We start from the raw sequence: 15,468 nt of genomic DNA, 5'->3' as shown, positions 1-15,468 counted from the left end.
CTGACGATACTCAGATCTATCTCTCATTTCCTGATCTCAACCCAGAACTCCTAACTCACATCTCCTCCTACCTGTCCGCTATCTCTACCTGGATGTCGCAATGCTACCTTAAATTAAACCTCTCTAAAACTGAAATGGTTCTCTTTCCTCCAACTAACACCAGTAACATCCTGGAATTATCCATCATAGCTAACAATTCCACTATCACCCCCTCTCCCCAGGCCCGGTGCCTTGGGGTGATCCTAGATTCTGCCTTGTCACTCCTCATATCCAGTCACTTATTAAATCATGTCACTTCCACCTAAGTAACATATCCAAAATACAATCATTTTACACCCAAGATGCTGCCAAAATTGTTATTCACTCTCTTGTCATATCACGTCTAGACTACTGTAACTCTCTTTTAATTGGCCTTCCCCTACAGAGACCTCTCCAGTACATAATGAACACTGCTGCGAGGCCCATACACCTCAGCAACCACTGGCTTCCACTATTTCTCAGAATTAAATTCAAATTAATGACCCTGACATTCATAGCACTTTATAACTCTGCCCCATCCTACATCTCTATATACTCACCCAACCGCTTACTAGGCTCCACTACTGACCTGCTACTCAACTCTTCTCTCATTACCTCCTCGCTCGCATTAACGACTTTGCAAGGGCTGCACCGCTCCTCTGGAGCTCTCGACGGTCTGTCTGACTTTCTCCCAACCTTTCTGCTTTCAAGAAATCTCTTAAAACGCACTTCTTTCGAGAAGCATACCCTCACTCTGCTTAACTACCAAACGCAACACTGCATACAGTACCACATTTCTCACCCACTTAATTCGATCTTGCCCACTCCCACATCTTGTGTATTACTACCTTCCCTTTAGAGTGTAAACTCTTTCTGCATAGGGCCTTCCTCACCTTTTGTACCGTATTGATAGTGAATGTAACTCCATTTATTCTATGTATGTAATTCATGTGATTTAGTTGTTTAATCACATTTACTTTACAGCACTACGCAATATATTGGCGCTATATAAATACATGTTAATAATAATAACAATTTGTGTGCAAACGTGTATATTGGATTATATGTTATTTTCAATTTATAACATGGAATTATATAGTAATTGCTTCTTAGATCATGGTACTTAATTGTAACCTTGCAAGGCAAAGACAGTCCTGGCATAACAATGTCAGTCAGGTGCAAGAATTCTAGCTGTTACCAGCCTATAGATCAATAAGCCTTGGCATTTGGAGGGCGTATTGAACATTACTGAGCACTGTGCAGTCTAGTTGATTTGAACTCAGTGGCGGATCTACGGGGCTTGCAATGTCCGCTTCCGGAGGGGGGACCACTGCTAGATGGTCCAGGCAGGAGACCCAGTCACAACAATATGTAAAGCTTATGCATTTTTTTGGCCTCTGGATGCTATACTTCATACCCAATGCAAAAAGACACTGGGAGAGTATGCCAAATCATTCTAACTTGGGCCCCAATTTAGTCTTTTTATCTTTCAATAAAGTCTGAGATTGACATTTCAATTTCACAAAGGCCAATTCAATGCTCTGGAGTATGGAAGTTTACAGGGGACCCTTTCCAGATTGCCATGTCAGATCTGTTCTCAATAAATAGATATGCAAACTGAAAAATTAAATTGTAATTATTGGCCAAATAAAACCATTTGCTATAAAACCATCTGCTACAAGCTGTGTGTGTGGTTCCTATGTTGCAAACTGAGTGGCCACTGAAAAGTACAGGGAGTCCTCGAGTTACATACACCCGCAGGGTTGGACTGGCCTGCTAGGGCACCAGGTAAAAATCCGGTGGGTCCTGGCATTGGTGGGCTCTAGGCCCTCTAATTACATTGGTGGCACAGTGCATCCTGTGCCAGAGCCAGCCGCTGCATGAGTACCAATGGGCCCATTGGCTCCCTGCCCATCCGCATGCTTGACAGCCAGCCCATCCACCCTACACTCTGCACTCACATAGCCTGGCAAGTGGCAGTCCTGCAAAAGTGGAGGGGACCCGGTCATCCGGATATGACAGCTGGCTGGCTCTTGTGGCGTATGCTGCATCTGCACGTAACCACGGTCGGACTGGGCCGCCACTCTGTGCTTCCTCTTCCTGCTGCAACTGGCCCGAAGAAGGGCACAAGGCCTGTAAAACACAGTGCAAACACGCGTGGCACAGCAGGGCACATCGGCCCACCGGGCCCAGGAAAACTCCAGGTGGGCCCAGCTGTCAGTGGGCCTCTTGCTTCAAACCATTTGGCCAATTTCATGGTTATTCCCTATTTCTTTATGTCAACAAAGATGCTTAATAATGGAAGAATAGAGAATAGTATGTAGAGAAAAGAGTAGGAGAATAAAGAGGTTGAGTGAGCACTGAGGAGAGGAGGTAATAGGTTGGAAAGTGGGCCCTCAGCCTAAGATGTTTTGGTGGGCCCCTGGCATCCCAGTCCGACACTGCATGTCCAGCATTTAATTCGGCTCTTGAGTCAAATATTATTTAAGTTTTAACTTTACACACACACACTCCAGAGCTTAGCTTATTTTATACAGCGATAATCAAATAAAAACATCGCACCACGTATAAACGTATCAACATCTCCGTGAGAATGAGGAAAGCTGCAAGTACGCAAATCAGATATCGTCAGAAAAACTATTAACTATATTTTGTTTTTCTTGCAAGCATCGTTATTGTGGACCTCGAAGAGCACATGCGCTGATAATAAACGTGGAGGAAAGCGGAACTATGTTGACGCGTATAAGGTTCCTACCCGGGATAATAACACAGGCGGACACTAGTAGTTGGAGGTTTGGATGAATTTGTTGTGTGCAGGTGTGCAGAATGGATGACCAAGGCTGCCCGAGATGTAAAACCACCAAGTACAGGAACCCGTCTCTGAAACTGATGGTGAATGTGTGCGGACATACACTGTAAGTATCTTCCGGTTCTCAGTATCACGCCAGCCTGATTGATTAGTATTTGCTCTCGTGGATATGGAGGAACATTTTTTAGAGGCACCGTAATGTGTCTTTCCAGCTGTTGCTGCGCCATCCAAGCACGTAGGACGATTTCTATATTAAATAATGGCTAGCAGAAGATAGCACAGTGGAATTTGCTTTCATATTTGCGAGCATACAAGATGGAAAGTGAGCTGCGTGTGTGTGTACACGTGTGGCTTTTAAGGAAAATCATGTAAACGCAAATAATTACAATTGAGTTCTAAGCTACTTTCCAGTTTGTCATTTGCACATTTACAATGTTTTTTTAATGGTAGTTGTGATCTCAGAAACAGAAAGCCAGGAGCCATGTTGAAGCATGCAAGTGTCACGTCTGCTACATTGCTTCAAGACACAGAACCAGCAGTGCACAAAGAGAAAACATTGCTTTTATAACTAAACAAGCAACTTTAAAGGCACTTTTAATGAATATATTGTTTAGAATTACATTTTCTTTCATTTGGTAAAAAATATATATTGGGGTTTACATCCATTGTTTGGGCTAATTGACCACCCTGGAAGCCCTGATGTTTCTTACAGGAGAGTGCAAAGACCACACTTTTGGAATAAACCCTTTAGCTGAGGTGGTATGGTATAGGTTGTAGAACATGCTTCACCCCACTTCCTGCATTGCATTCATGAGTCATACTGTAATATTTGATTCATGCCAGCATGTCTCACCATTTATAAACCTTTATGCCCCTTTAACATATACTGCATTAGTTACAGCACTAATTGTTCTGACCCTTAAGCTGACTACTTACCATTGGTACACTCTTAATGTGTTCTTTGTGGATTTGTCGCTGTTGCACAGACTATACTTATTTTATTGTCCCTTTTTCTTACTTTTTGTATTTTCTGTTCCATTTAGATACTGTCACCATTCTTACTCATACTTGTGATTTGTTGCACTTTTGATTCCGTTTTATCACTGTAAACTTGAGGACAGAAAATCCGTGAAACATAACATTTCTGATGTTAAAATGCTGGTGTAAACCTATGGCCAGGCATATTGGGAACAAAGTATAAAAACAAGGGAGGGGGAGGCATGATTCCATGCTGTTCCTCTGGGTCTGAATCCTGTAGGATTACTTCCTCTGTGGGTCACTAGTTTCGTGGGGGTGGGTATGGATAGTTTTATACTGTCAGTATTTTCTCATTATACAATATCTTTCTAAACCCCACCACACAGTAAGAATTTATACAGGGATCTCATACCTGTATTCATACTGCCCTAGAGGAAGGGGAGTGAACACTTTCTACTATGTTATAATAAACCCTTTCTTGAGTATAACCCACTGAAAAGAAATTTCACCTTAAGTGCAGACTTTTGTACTGGCTGACAGAATCACCAGGGCACTGCACTGCTCCTGGAAGCTTATGCCACATGAGTCTTATATTACCTTCTTGATAGAACCAACCTTGATTGCTGTCTGGTGAAGTCTCTTTGTAAACTTGCATAAAATCATATCTTTTAAGATGAATGGCACCTTCTTCTTTTGCTATTTATACAGGTTGTTGATCAAAGGGGATCTGTTTTTGTGAAGAAATCATATTAACATATATTATATTTTACCCCATATGGCAAATTATAAAATTAAGTTATTTATTTCTGTGTGTGACTATATGAAAAAAAAAAAAAAAAAAAATATATATATATATATATATATATATATATATATATATATATATATATATATTTATTTATTTATTTATTTTTATTATGGACATGTAAAGTTCAATAAGGTACCTGTGTCAATATGCGCTTCTTGCACTTCCTTGTATTTGCCAGGCACTGCCTCCTGTTTCAAATCAGGTGCTGCTACACTGTTGACTTAGATTCAGTCTAAGACTACTGCCAACTCAACCATACGGTAGCTCCAGTGTTCCCTGTCTTATTAAGTTCAGCACCAATGTGCCAAAAGAATTGGGCGCACACATCTTTTGCACGCTATAAATTATGTCAACTAGAGTCTGTGCAATTGGGGCTCGCCTTGACGTGTGAGTGCAGTTCTGCTAATTTTGAGGCATTGAATGCATGTGCATCAGACACTACTCCCCCTGTTGTCCACAACAACAACAATGGAATTCTGGGAAAATAATGCTGGATTAGTGGGAAAAGTTAGCCATACAAAGTTGGATATTATCTGCCACTTCTGACCAAGTAAGTACCTTAACAGCCCTTGTATGGGTGTCAAAATGGGACCCACCATGACGGCTATCTGGCTGGGTATTGGCCAGATACTCCATATTGGGCCGGTTGAAAATCATGTTGGTCTCCATTTTCTTTTGGTCCCCAGATGTTGTGGAACTACACAATCCAGCATGGATTGACCCATGACTAAGGCAACATCTAGGCATCTAAGGTTAGGAATGCTGTAAGGAGAGGGCTTAATTAGGCTAAGGAAAGCAACCCTGTTCTGTAGCAACCTAATGTTGCCATGGGGCCAAGCACTTTTAATGCTGTATTCCATTTTCTTTCCCATTTCTTGGAATACACTTGTCACATGCTGACAGTTAAATCTCCTATGAGTGCGACTCACATTGGTGTTCCTTACTTTGCATTTTCACTGTGCTTCCTTACCCAGCAGCACTGAGTTTCATGGCAGTAGGATATGTTGGTGGATGAAACCTCGCCAGTGCTTGTCTGTTCCCATTTGGTAGGAAGTGAAAATTCTGAAAAAGCTGCCCTCATAGGTGATTGCCTGTCACTCAGTCTTTGTGATCCCTTTAGTAGAAATCCTCTGTCACTGTGGGCTACAGGCCCTGTAAGATACTAGCTGAGATTCCCTTTGGCAAGAGTGGGAAGTTTCATTACTGTCACTTTTAGGGAGTTATAACCGTTTATATGCCATTAATCTAATTGGATCTACATATTTTTGTGTTCTGTATATCGCTAGACCAACTACTGCTGAGATGTTTTCAACATATGCCAGTAGTTATACTGTTGTATTGTGTTAACTTGGATAAGTTGAATGAGTGCTGCGGTTTATGTAAATGTTTTTAACTTGGTAACAAGGCCAAGAACATTGAAGTTCATTTTATATTTTCATGTGCAGTGATGTTAAGATAAGATTTGGAAGGAAATCTGCATTGTGGGTGTAAGGGAATCTTGGCAGGCACGTTCACCTAATATTTTCATTGCCTTTGTGTGTGGTTTTCTTGACCCTGTAATGATTTCTAGTGCATCGCCATAGAGTCTCTTGTTTGCATATGTAGATGATTAGAAGTGTTTATGCTATAGAGCTTCAGTGATTAAAGGTTTTCTACATCTTGAAATGTGAAAATGTAATGCAGCTATGCAAGCTAGTATTGGATAAGGCAATACACTAATTTCTTTGTCCTGCCCCCTTCTTGAACAGTAGAAGAGCGTTAAATAAAAAGCATAATCTTTTCATGGTACAAAAAAAATTGTGTTTTAAGTTGTTTATGATATTTTTTTCCCCCCTGATATTTTATCATTAGTGGTGTATACTTTATTCAAGAATTAATAAATTTCAGATAGCAGGATTGTTACCTGCACTTGGTGATGGTGCTGTAGAAGTTACTTAAAGTCTTACCCACAATAACTGGGCCGTTTTTTAACTGCACTTGTTCCAGATTAGTGATTAGTAAAAAGCGATATTAAACTTTGAAGTCCTCACTTTTGAACTGCTCTTGGAATCCTGGTGAAGCTTGGGTGGACTACTTTCTTCATGTTCTTGATAAACATAAAGGAAAAGTCTAGTTTTCCATGGCTCTTAAATGAATTGTTCAGTATAAAAATAAAAACTGGGTAAATATGTAGGCTGTGCAAAATAAAAATGTTTCTAAAAGTTAGCCAAAAATGTAATGTATAAAGGCTGGAGTGACTGGACATGTAACATAATAGCCAGAACACTACTTGCTTTGCAGCTCTCTTGGTTTCCACTGATTGGTTACCAGACAGTAACCAATCAGTCACTTGAGGGGGGACACATGGGTCATAACTGTTTGCTTTTGAATCTAACCAGCATGCTGAGGATCAGTTGCAAACTCATGGAAGAGTTATGTCCCATGTGGCCCCCCTTCAATTTGCTGACTAACAGAGAGCTGAAAAGCAGGAAGTTGGATTCTGGCTATTATGTTAGACATTCCGTCACTCCAGCCTTTATACATTACATTTTTAGCTAACTAACTATATTAGAAACATTTTTTATTTTGCACAGCCTATCTATTTAGCCAGTTTTTATTTTTACACTGAACTGTTCCTTGCCCAAAACAGAAGTTAAGAATACGAATCCACGATGAAGTCTTAGTGAAATGCAGCAGTTTCATTAATTTTTATTAGTTGACTGTTACACGGGAATAGTTTGTGGTCATGTTTAGGTATTTTATTGGAAGCAGAAATGGTCTGCAAGGTGATGGATAACTACATATAGTATTGCTTGATCCAGCATGCTGGCCAGCAGAGTATTAAATGACTAATGTGGACAGCATCTCTAGACAGCAGAGAAAGCTGCACCCCCACCTCCACATACCCCTTATGACAGGTTTAGTGCTGGCCGGTGTGGAGCTATGTGGGACGGATATCAGCATGGAAATGTGAATTTATGCATTCTTGTGCATCCACTCTGTGCAGCTCAATACAGGTCAATGCTGGGCCTGTCAATAGAACTATGGGGATATGCAGATGAGAATGGATCTGCTTACCAGCTACCCTGGCAATATCGCTTGAAATTGTCTTTTAAAAAAACTGCTTTCGGAGTAAAGTGGACCATCTGCTTCCCTCTTCTTGAGGAAGAGGGAAGAATGGCGCAGAGGAGCAACCGGAAGTTCTGCCAGCACAGAAACACACAACCACTGTTGAAAATGTTGATATTGGCAGTGTAAAACTGTTAATAAACTGTGTGTGTGTGTGTGTGTGTGTGTGTGTGTGTGTGTATGTGTATATATATATATATATATATATATATATATATATATATATATATATATATATATATATATATATATATAAAAATACATAAAATGCAGGGAAATACTATTGACTTGATGCATTTGCTTGGAGTGCTGTCAATCCCTGCATTTTGTCTACATACTTCTCAGACTAGCACCCAGGTTTCTGCATACTAATGGTTGTGCATTCCATTCTGTTTGATGTCTTAGAAAAGGTAAAAATCCCTGAACCATACCTTCAGGGAATTAAACAACTTTGCGCAGCACCTTCAGCTCGAGTATGCACTGTGGGCCTCCAATCAGACATCAAAATTAAAGGGGGAACGCTCCAGGGTACCCCATGTCCCCCTTAATATTCACCTTATCGCTAGAACATTTAGCTCACACAATCCCAACTTCAAAGGCTTTCAACTAGGAGAGAAGGAATACAAGATCAGCCTCTTCGCAGATGATATCTTGTTGACACTAACATCACCCCAATCGACATTACCAAATCTACTACAATAACTAGAAGGCTTTCAACACATAGGCTACAAGATTAATCCAACAAAATCACACTCCCTCCCCCTGAAAATGCCTGATTTAGAATTAAAATTATTATATATCAAACAAGCTCCACAGCATATTTGGGAGTCCATCTCACCTCTACATACGAAGGCTTATACACGGCAAATTACCCAAAACTAATAGATAAGCTCAAAAAATACTTAGCCACTTGGAATACACACCAATTCTCATGGTTTGGTAGAATAGCAGCTATTACTGTGCCTCCTATACCTATTTAGAACACTTCCTATACATTTCCCTGAAAAATTGGCCTCATCTCTACAGAAGGCTGTATCCAACTTTATATGGGGAGGCAAGCGGCCATGTATTAAAGCAGCAATTATGACCAAACTGAAATCACTAGAAGGTTTAGGGGTACCTCATGTGTATCGGTACTACCTACCAAGCAGACTGGAAGCAGTCGTCAGCACACATTCACAATAGGGGGAGAACCATGGAAGGTGATTGAAGACCACTTTGTGGCCCCCTTACAACTAGCTCACCTATTCTGGATACCAAGAGAGCCAGAAACACCCTTCCAGACATTTTACCCACATCAAGACATGCACTAGACCAGTGATCCCCAACCAGTAGCTTGTGAGCAACATGTGCTCACCAACCCAAGAACAATTCTTATGCTACTTACAAATTATGTGGAATCCACAACCACTACTCATTCAAATCAATCCCCTACATACTTTAAAACTATATGTTACAAACAATCTTATCCTAACCACCTAATCTCACTACTATATTCTCACCTAGCGATCAACACCACAGCCACTCAACAGCCTTAAGGTCCCCATAGACGCGACAATTCTTCTTGACGAACGACCGATTTTAGCGAAGTCCGACCAATCCTTCGAAATTATCGTGAGGTTAGTGGGATTCGAACATCTTACTATTTTTCGGCCGACATCTGTCAGGAAATTGATCTGCCAGGTCAAAAAATCTTTGTCGGTCCCAGAGCAAGCTATCTATGTTTGCAGGGCCAAGCAGGCAGCTCCCCTTTGTTTTCCTGGCAAATTGTTTTTTTTAGTTGATGGTTAATTCGTACGATCGTTCCGAAAAAATCGTGGTCTCACGATGACGATCGGATCTTTTAAAAATCTTTACATCTATGGCAAGCTACATGTCCAAATGGGAAGAGGATCTTAAGATTAACGTATCAGAAAAGACCTGGACAAACATATGGGACACGGCAAGGAAGACGTCTACATGTGCAGTCTCTTGCGAACAAGCCTAGAAAATGATTTTTCAATGGTACTATACCCCCTCTCACATCAGCAAACTTAGTGGCAATCCAAATCTCTCATCCTGCTTTAGGATCTGCGGGAAAGAGGATCTTTCATGCACACATGGTGGACTTGCACAGTAGCCCAGAAATTCTGAAAGACAATAGCAACCCTGCTCTCTGAAGTCCTACACTGCACCATACAAGCAACTCCTCACACATTTTTATTAGGAATTAAAATAAGAGCCATACTATTAAAGCAGTCCTGTAATCTAGCCACTCACATTCTCACAGCAGCAAGAGCATTATTAGCAGAACATTGGAAAAAACACAAATACCAGGACTACAGACACTAATGACAAAAGTGAACTGGATCAGAGCAATGGAAACAATCTGAGACCATCTCCTAGAAAGGAGTTATGAGGGAGAGCTGGAGTGGCTTCCGTGGACCCATCATCTGGAAAACATGCAGTCTGGAGCTGATAAAGGTCCCCATAGACGCAAAGATTTTACAATTTTTCGTCTATCAGAAAATTGATTGGCCAGGTTAAAGATTTTTTATTGGTCCTAGTGCAATCTATCTATATTTGCAGGGCCAAGCAGGCAGCTACCCTGGCAATATCGCTTGAAATTGTCTTTTTAGTTGATGGACAAATCGTATATTTAAACGTTTCGAGATAATCGTGGTCTTACGGTAACGAAAAGATCTTTTCAAAATCTTTACATCTATGGCCGTCTTAACTCACCTTAGGATGCCCAATATAAAAAGCATATTTCTTTAAGAATTCAGAATAGAACCTGTGTCTAAACTTTCACCCTAACTTCTATCTCTTTTTCCCCAACCTATTCTACCTTTCTATCTGTTTGATAAAACAGATAAACTGTGGCATATGTTGTCAGTAGGTACAATGCCTTCTCAGTGACTCATTATATAAAATTGTGCAACTGAGACACGTGACTGTGATACGAATATATGTACCAAGTTATCTGTACTATTAGCTGTTTAAAAAAAAAAAATATATATATATTAATTGCTAATCTACATTTATTCTGTGCTGAAGTTGATATCTGACAATTTTGAAATGAAGGAGTCATCACTATAATCAAACAGAACCTTTCTGCATTCAAGGAAGCATTTCCATCTCTAGTATCCATTTTTTTTATACATGGCACTAAACTTTTTTTAAATGCTTTTATGCTACAGCAGCCCAAAATTCCAAATATTTCTTCCTCAAAGCTCTTTTGCTGTTGGCTTTCTGTACTCCTACTGGAATAATGACAACCTTCATTGTTGAGAAATGGCATATTCTGTTGTGCCCCTTTTATACTGTTATGATTATGACACAGTAGGCACATGGCATTTTAGTTGCTTCTTTAGGTAGCAATCATTAGGCTAAGGCCAGATGATACTTGTGATAGTAGATTCTCAGATACTTGTGATAGCAGGAGGAGAATCCACTACTCTGCTTCTCCCCTTGGCTTCTGAACTGCCGGCAGATTTCGTTGCGAAATGCAAAATGTCACGTTTGGTCGCAGAAATCCACTGCCTGCACCCAAGCAAAAACAATGCTTCTGGGTGCAGGCAGAGCAGGAGAGGAAGAACAGCAGAGCGAGACGCAGGCCGAGATCCACAATTGTCTAGTCCTAACATTAACCTGAGGATTTCTTCCTTTATTTATTTAAGCATGAACAGCATCCCAAATAGCTTGGGACTTGAGGTTGTATTTCAAAATGCATTATACAGCACATAACAAATGTTCATGCCAGTATAATAATAAATGATAACAATAGAAAAAAGGAAAATTCATTCATCGGGTAATAGAAAAGTGTTTATCCTTATAATGGAAGGATAGAATACCGTCTTGAAACATTGTGGTAAGGACTTCACCCTTGTACTACTAGAGTAAAATAAATAGTTTAGCCCTCCAGTTTTAATACCTGGTGAGTGAATATACTTTTTTCCCCTCTTAAGGGTTTTTTATCTGTTTTTGGGTGACAATGGCATGTCTGAAGTTAATTATGGCATGTCCTATTCTCTGCAATGCAAAGTGATATGCTGCTATCCTCAGCATTTTGATTGGTGCTTCTTAAAGGAGAAATAAACACTAACAATTAATATGGTTTAAAATACCATATTTTGTATACTGAAGTTATTGCACCAGCCTAAAGTTTCAGCTTCTTAATAGCAGAAATGGTCCAGGACTTCAAACTTGTCACAGTGGGTCACCATCTTGGAAAGTGTCTGCTGCACTCCCATGCTCAGTGGTCTCTAAGCAGCTGTTGAGAAACTAAGCTTAGGGGTCATCACAAACTATCCAGCAGAAAATGAGGTTGTCTGTAAAGTTGATGCTACAGGGCTGATTATTAAATTCTGATGCTAATTGCATTGGTTTCTCTGCTGCCATGTAGTAATTATCTGTATTAATTACTAATCATCCCTATATTGTGACATTTATATTATATGCGTACTGTATATTGTGAGTTGGTCCCTAAGCTCAGTAAGTTACAGCACAGAGCATGTGCAGTGAATCAGCAGAAAAGAAGATGGGGTCGGGGAGCTACTTGGACATCTTTGGAGATACAGATTTTACTGCTAAAGGGCTGGGGTTGCATTGGGCTGGTACAGAAGCCCAAAACATAATGCACAACATTTCTAGCTACTTCTTTAGTTATGCATTAAAGTATTTAATGCACAGCTGTGGTATCATAGACCTCAGCTAGGCAAATGCTTCCCTCCATTAGATATTTATTTATTCAGGGTGAAGTTGTTTTGTCCAGCCAGTGATATTTTAGGCCAGTTCAGAGGAAATTTAGGGGCCTATTTATCATGCTGTGTATAAATTGGAAGAAAACAAGGTGCCATAAACAAAGGGGGTTACATTTGTTGTCTGTTCCCTTTAACTTGAAATTCTTTGTCTTTGAGTGTCCTGTTATTTAGGATTTTCTTTTTTTCTCTTTGTGGTATGCCCTTCATAACTGACTATTGCATTATTTTTAAAGTATCCATTATATTTATATTGGATCATTGAGCCACCTGTGTGGATTCCCTACTGACTAAGTCACATGCACCTTGGAGCCAAAAGTTGTGCTACTGTACCAGGAGATTCAGCATCTCTGGCGTTCCTCTGTCTGTGCTTTCTCAGTAGTCTGTAGGTTCAGCTGCTGTGCCCTTGAGTCACTGGACTCTTCAAAGCATAACAGCTGAAACAGCAGACTATTCAGGGGCACAGAAGAAAGGCGTTCGAAAGATAGCCTGTATTGCTTTAAGATTCCAAATCTGATTTGTGAGATTATTTTAGCAGCGTGGAAGCATTTGTGCTAAATCTTGTTTTCTTTAGCACTTGGTTTTGACGCATAATTGTATTTTTGAGTTGTAACATTGTAGAAAGAAATAAAATAAGGAAACCCATGTCTAAATATTATCATTGTAAATATCATTTGGTCGGTTTTATTTATAAGATAAATTAAATATCTGTCATTTTTTGAAATGCCAGTCTGTATTACAGTTCAGTCTTACTGGGACACATTTTAATCATATAGAACAAAATATTAGGCCACCCTTTTTTTTGTATAAAGGAGAAGTAAACCCTAAATGAATATGGCTAAAAATACCATATCTACTAAACTTATTGTACCAGCCTAAAGTTTCAGCTTCTCAATAGCAACAATCAGGTCTGGACTGGGAGTCAAAATAGGCCCTGGCATTCCAAGTATACAGAGGCTCCAAAGCCTCCCACCAGCCCACTAAATAGTGACTGTCTATGGGACCTTATAGCAGCCCCTCTGGCATTTGCTATAACCCACAAATTGCCAGTCTGTGACACTCACATGCTCAGTGGGCTCTGAGCAGCTGTTGAGAAGCTAAATTTAGGGGTTGTTGCAAATTATCAAGCAAAAAATTAGGTTTTCCTGTAATATAAGCTGATGCTACTGGGCTGGCTATTAAATTCTGATGCTAGTTGCACTGGTTTCTGTGCTGCTATGTAGTAGTTACCTTTATTAATTACTAATCAGCGTTATACTATGACATTTTATATTCTATGGGGCAAATTCACTAACGCTAGTGCAAATTCGCCAGCGTGACGTCATTTTGTTACTTCGCCAATTTAATAACGGGCACTGGCGTAAATTCGCTAGCGAAGTGGACCTACTCTAGCGCTTCTTCGTACCCTTACACCAGGCGAAGTTGCGCTATGGCAAAGGGACGTAACTACGCTAATTCACTAACTTGCGCATTTGATTGAATGTTACCTCTTGTGCCAGTAGACAGGGATTGCTTCAAAAAAAGTTGAAATTTTTTCTGTCCCAAAAAACGCTGGTGTCTTTTCCCTTTTTAAGGGTGATAGGCTGAAAAAGATCGTAAATTTTTTTGGGGGGTACAATCCTCCCCCCTACATTTCCTAACATATGGCACCTAAACTATACAGTGGGCACATATATAGGGCAAAATAACCTCTCTTATTTTATGAAGCTTTCCCAGGCTTGTTATGTGTAATGTATTTGCTGCTACATATATGTCTATTGTACTTTAACTTGGCGCCGTATGCAAATTAGGCATCGCTAGCGTAACTTTGCTTGACGAATTAACGCTAGTGCAACTTCGCTATCGTTCGCCTCCCTGAGCCCAACTTTGCAACTTAGTGAATTTGCTTAGCACTGCGAAACTAAGCCTGGCGAAATGCGGCGAAGCTGTCGCAACTCTGGATCTTAGTGAATTTTCCCCCATGTGTACTGGTCCCTAATCTCAGTAAAGGCCCCCATACACGGGTGTGGGACCATCCAACGGGCTTCCCCGATCGATATCTGGCCGAATGTCGCCAGATCTCGATCCGGCAGGTAAAAAAATCCAGTTGGATCGCGATCGCTCCTTATTGGATACATTATGATCCAATCGTTGGGCCCTAAGGCCCATTATTGGATCAGCCCAATATCGCCCACTTCAATGTGGGCATATCAGGGAGAGATCGGCGCGTTTGGCGCCAAACGAGTGGATCTCTACGTCTATGGCCACCTTTAGTGACCGCAGCATGGAGCATTTGCAGTGAATCAGCAGAAAAGAAGATTGGGAGCTACTGGGGCATCTTTGGAGACACAGATCTTTACTGCTAAAGGGCTGTGGTTGCCTTGGGCTGGTACAGAAGCCTAAAACATGTACAAAATTTCTACCCTACTTCTTTAGTTACTCCTTAAAGTAAATGTATCTTTGTTTATAATTGTCAGTTGGAGTATGAAAAATATTTAATTAAGTAATGGACTATGTTTTTTAAGTGGTACTGTAAAAGTCTGAAGTGGCGCTTGGTCTAATTATTAAACTAAAGGAAGTATAAATAAAGGTTTGCAGTGTAGTTAGGTATGTGGTACCGATATAAATAGTTCTAGCCTTTATCACATGACATTTATATATGTCTATTTTGAAACGGTTGTTGGATGAGATAGACAAAGTGGGAAATCATTTTACTGGTGTAATTTTTCTCGTAAGTGCTAACCCATGGCAACGAGTCCGCAATTAGTTTTAAATACTGATGAACACTTGCTTGTGATTGGTCTTATGGTTTTACTATATTTACACCTCTTATAAGCTTCTCCCATGAAAGTTTTTCTGCTTTACTGACCATTTAAATTTGCTTTGTCCAGTTGTGTATGTTTGGTCACACGTACTCAATGTTTTTGTTTCCTATGATTACAACGTGAGATTATCAGACAAATCAGTTCTTGTAAGGGGGTGTGACTCCCACAAAATGAAAGGGTTGTTCACCTTCCAAACACTTTTTT

At 40.2% G+C, this 15,468-nt stretch overlaps 1 protein-coding gene across 1 annotated transcript in view; it reads left to right on the top strand.

Annotated features, from left to right (window-relative positions):
• Nucleotides 1-2,824: 2,824 nt before the first annotated feature.
• mnat1.L (MNAT1, CDK activating kinase assembly factor L homeolog) overlaps nt 2,825-15,468 on the top strand; it is a 98,981-nt gene continuing 86,337 nt past the window's right edge. Inside the window, 1 exon segment of the mRNA NM_001086892.2 lies at nt 2,825-2,933. Coding sequence (NP_001080361.1) covers nt 2,845-2,933 — 89 coding nt within the window. The 5' untranslated portion in view covers nt 2,825-2,844.

This window comes from Xenopus laevis, chromosome 8L, assembly GCF_017654675.1.
Source record: "Xenopus laevis strain J_2021 chromosome 8L, Xenopus_laevis_v10.1, whole genome shotgun sequence".
NCBI lineage: Eukaryota > Metazoa > Chordata > Amphibia > Anura > Pipidae > Xenopus > Xenopus laevis.
The sequence above is the reverse complement of the archived record's forward strand: the minus strand, read 5'-3'. Positions and strand labels throughout refer to the sequence as shown.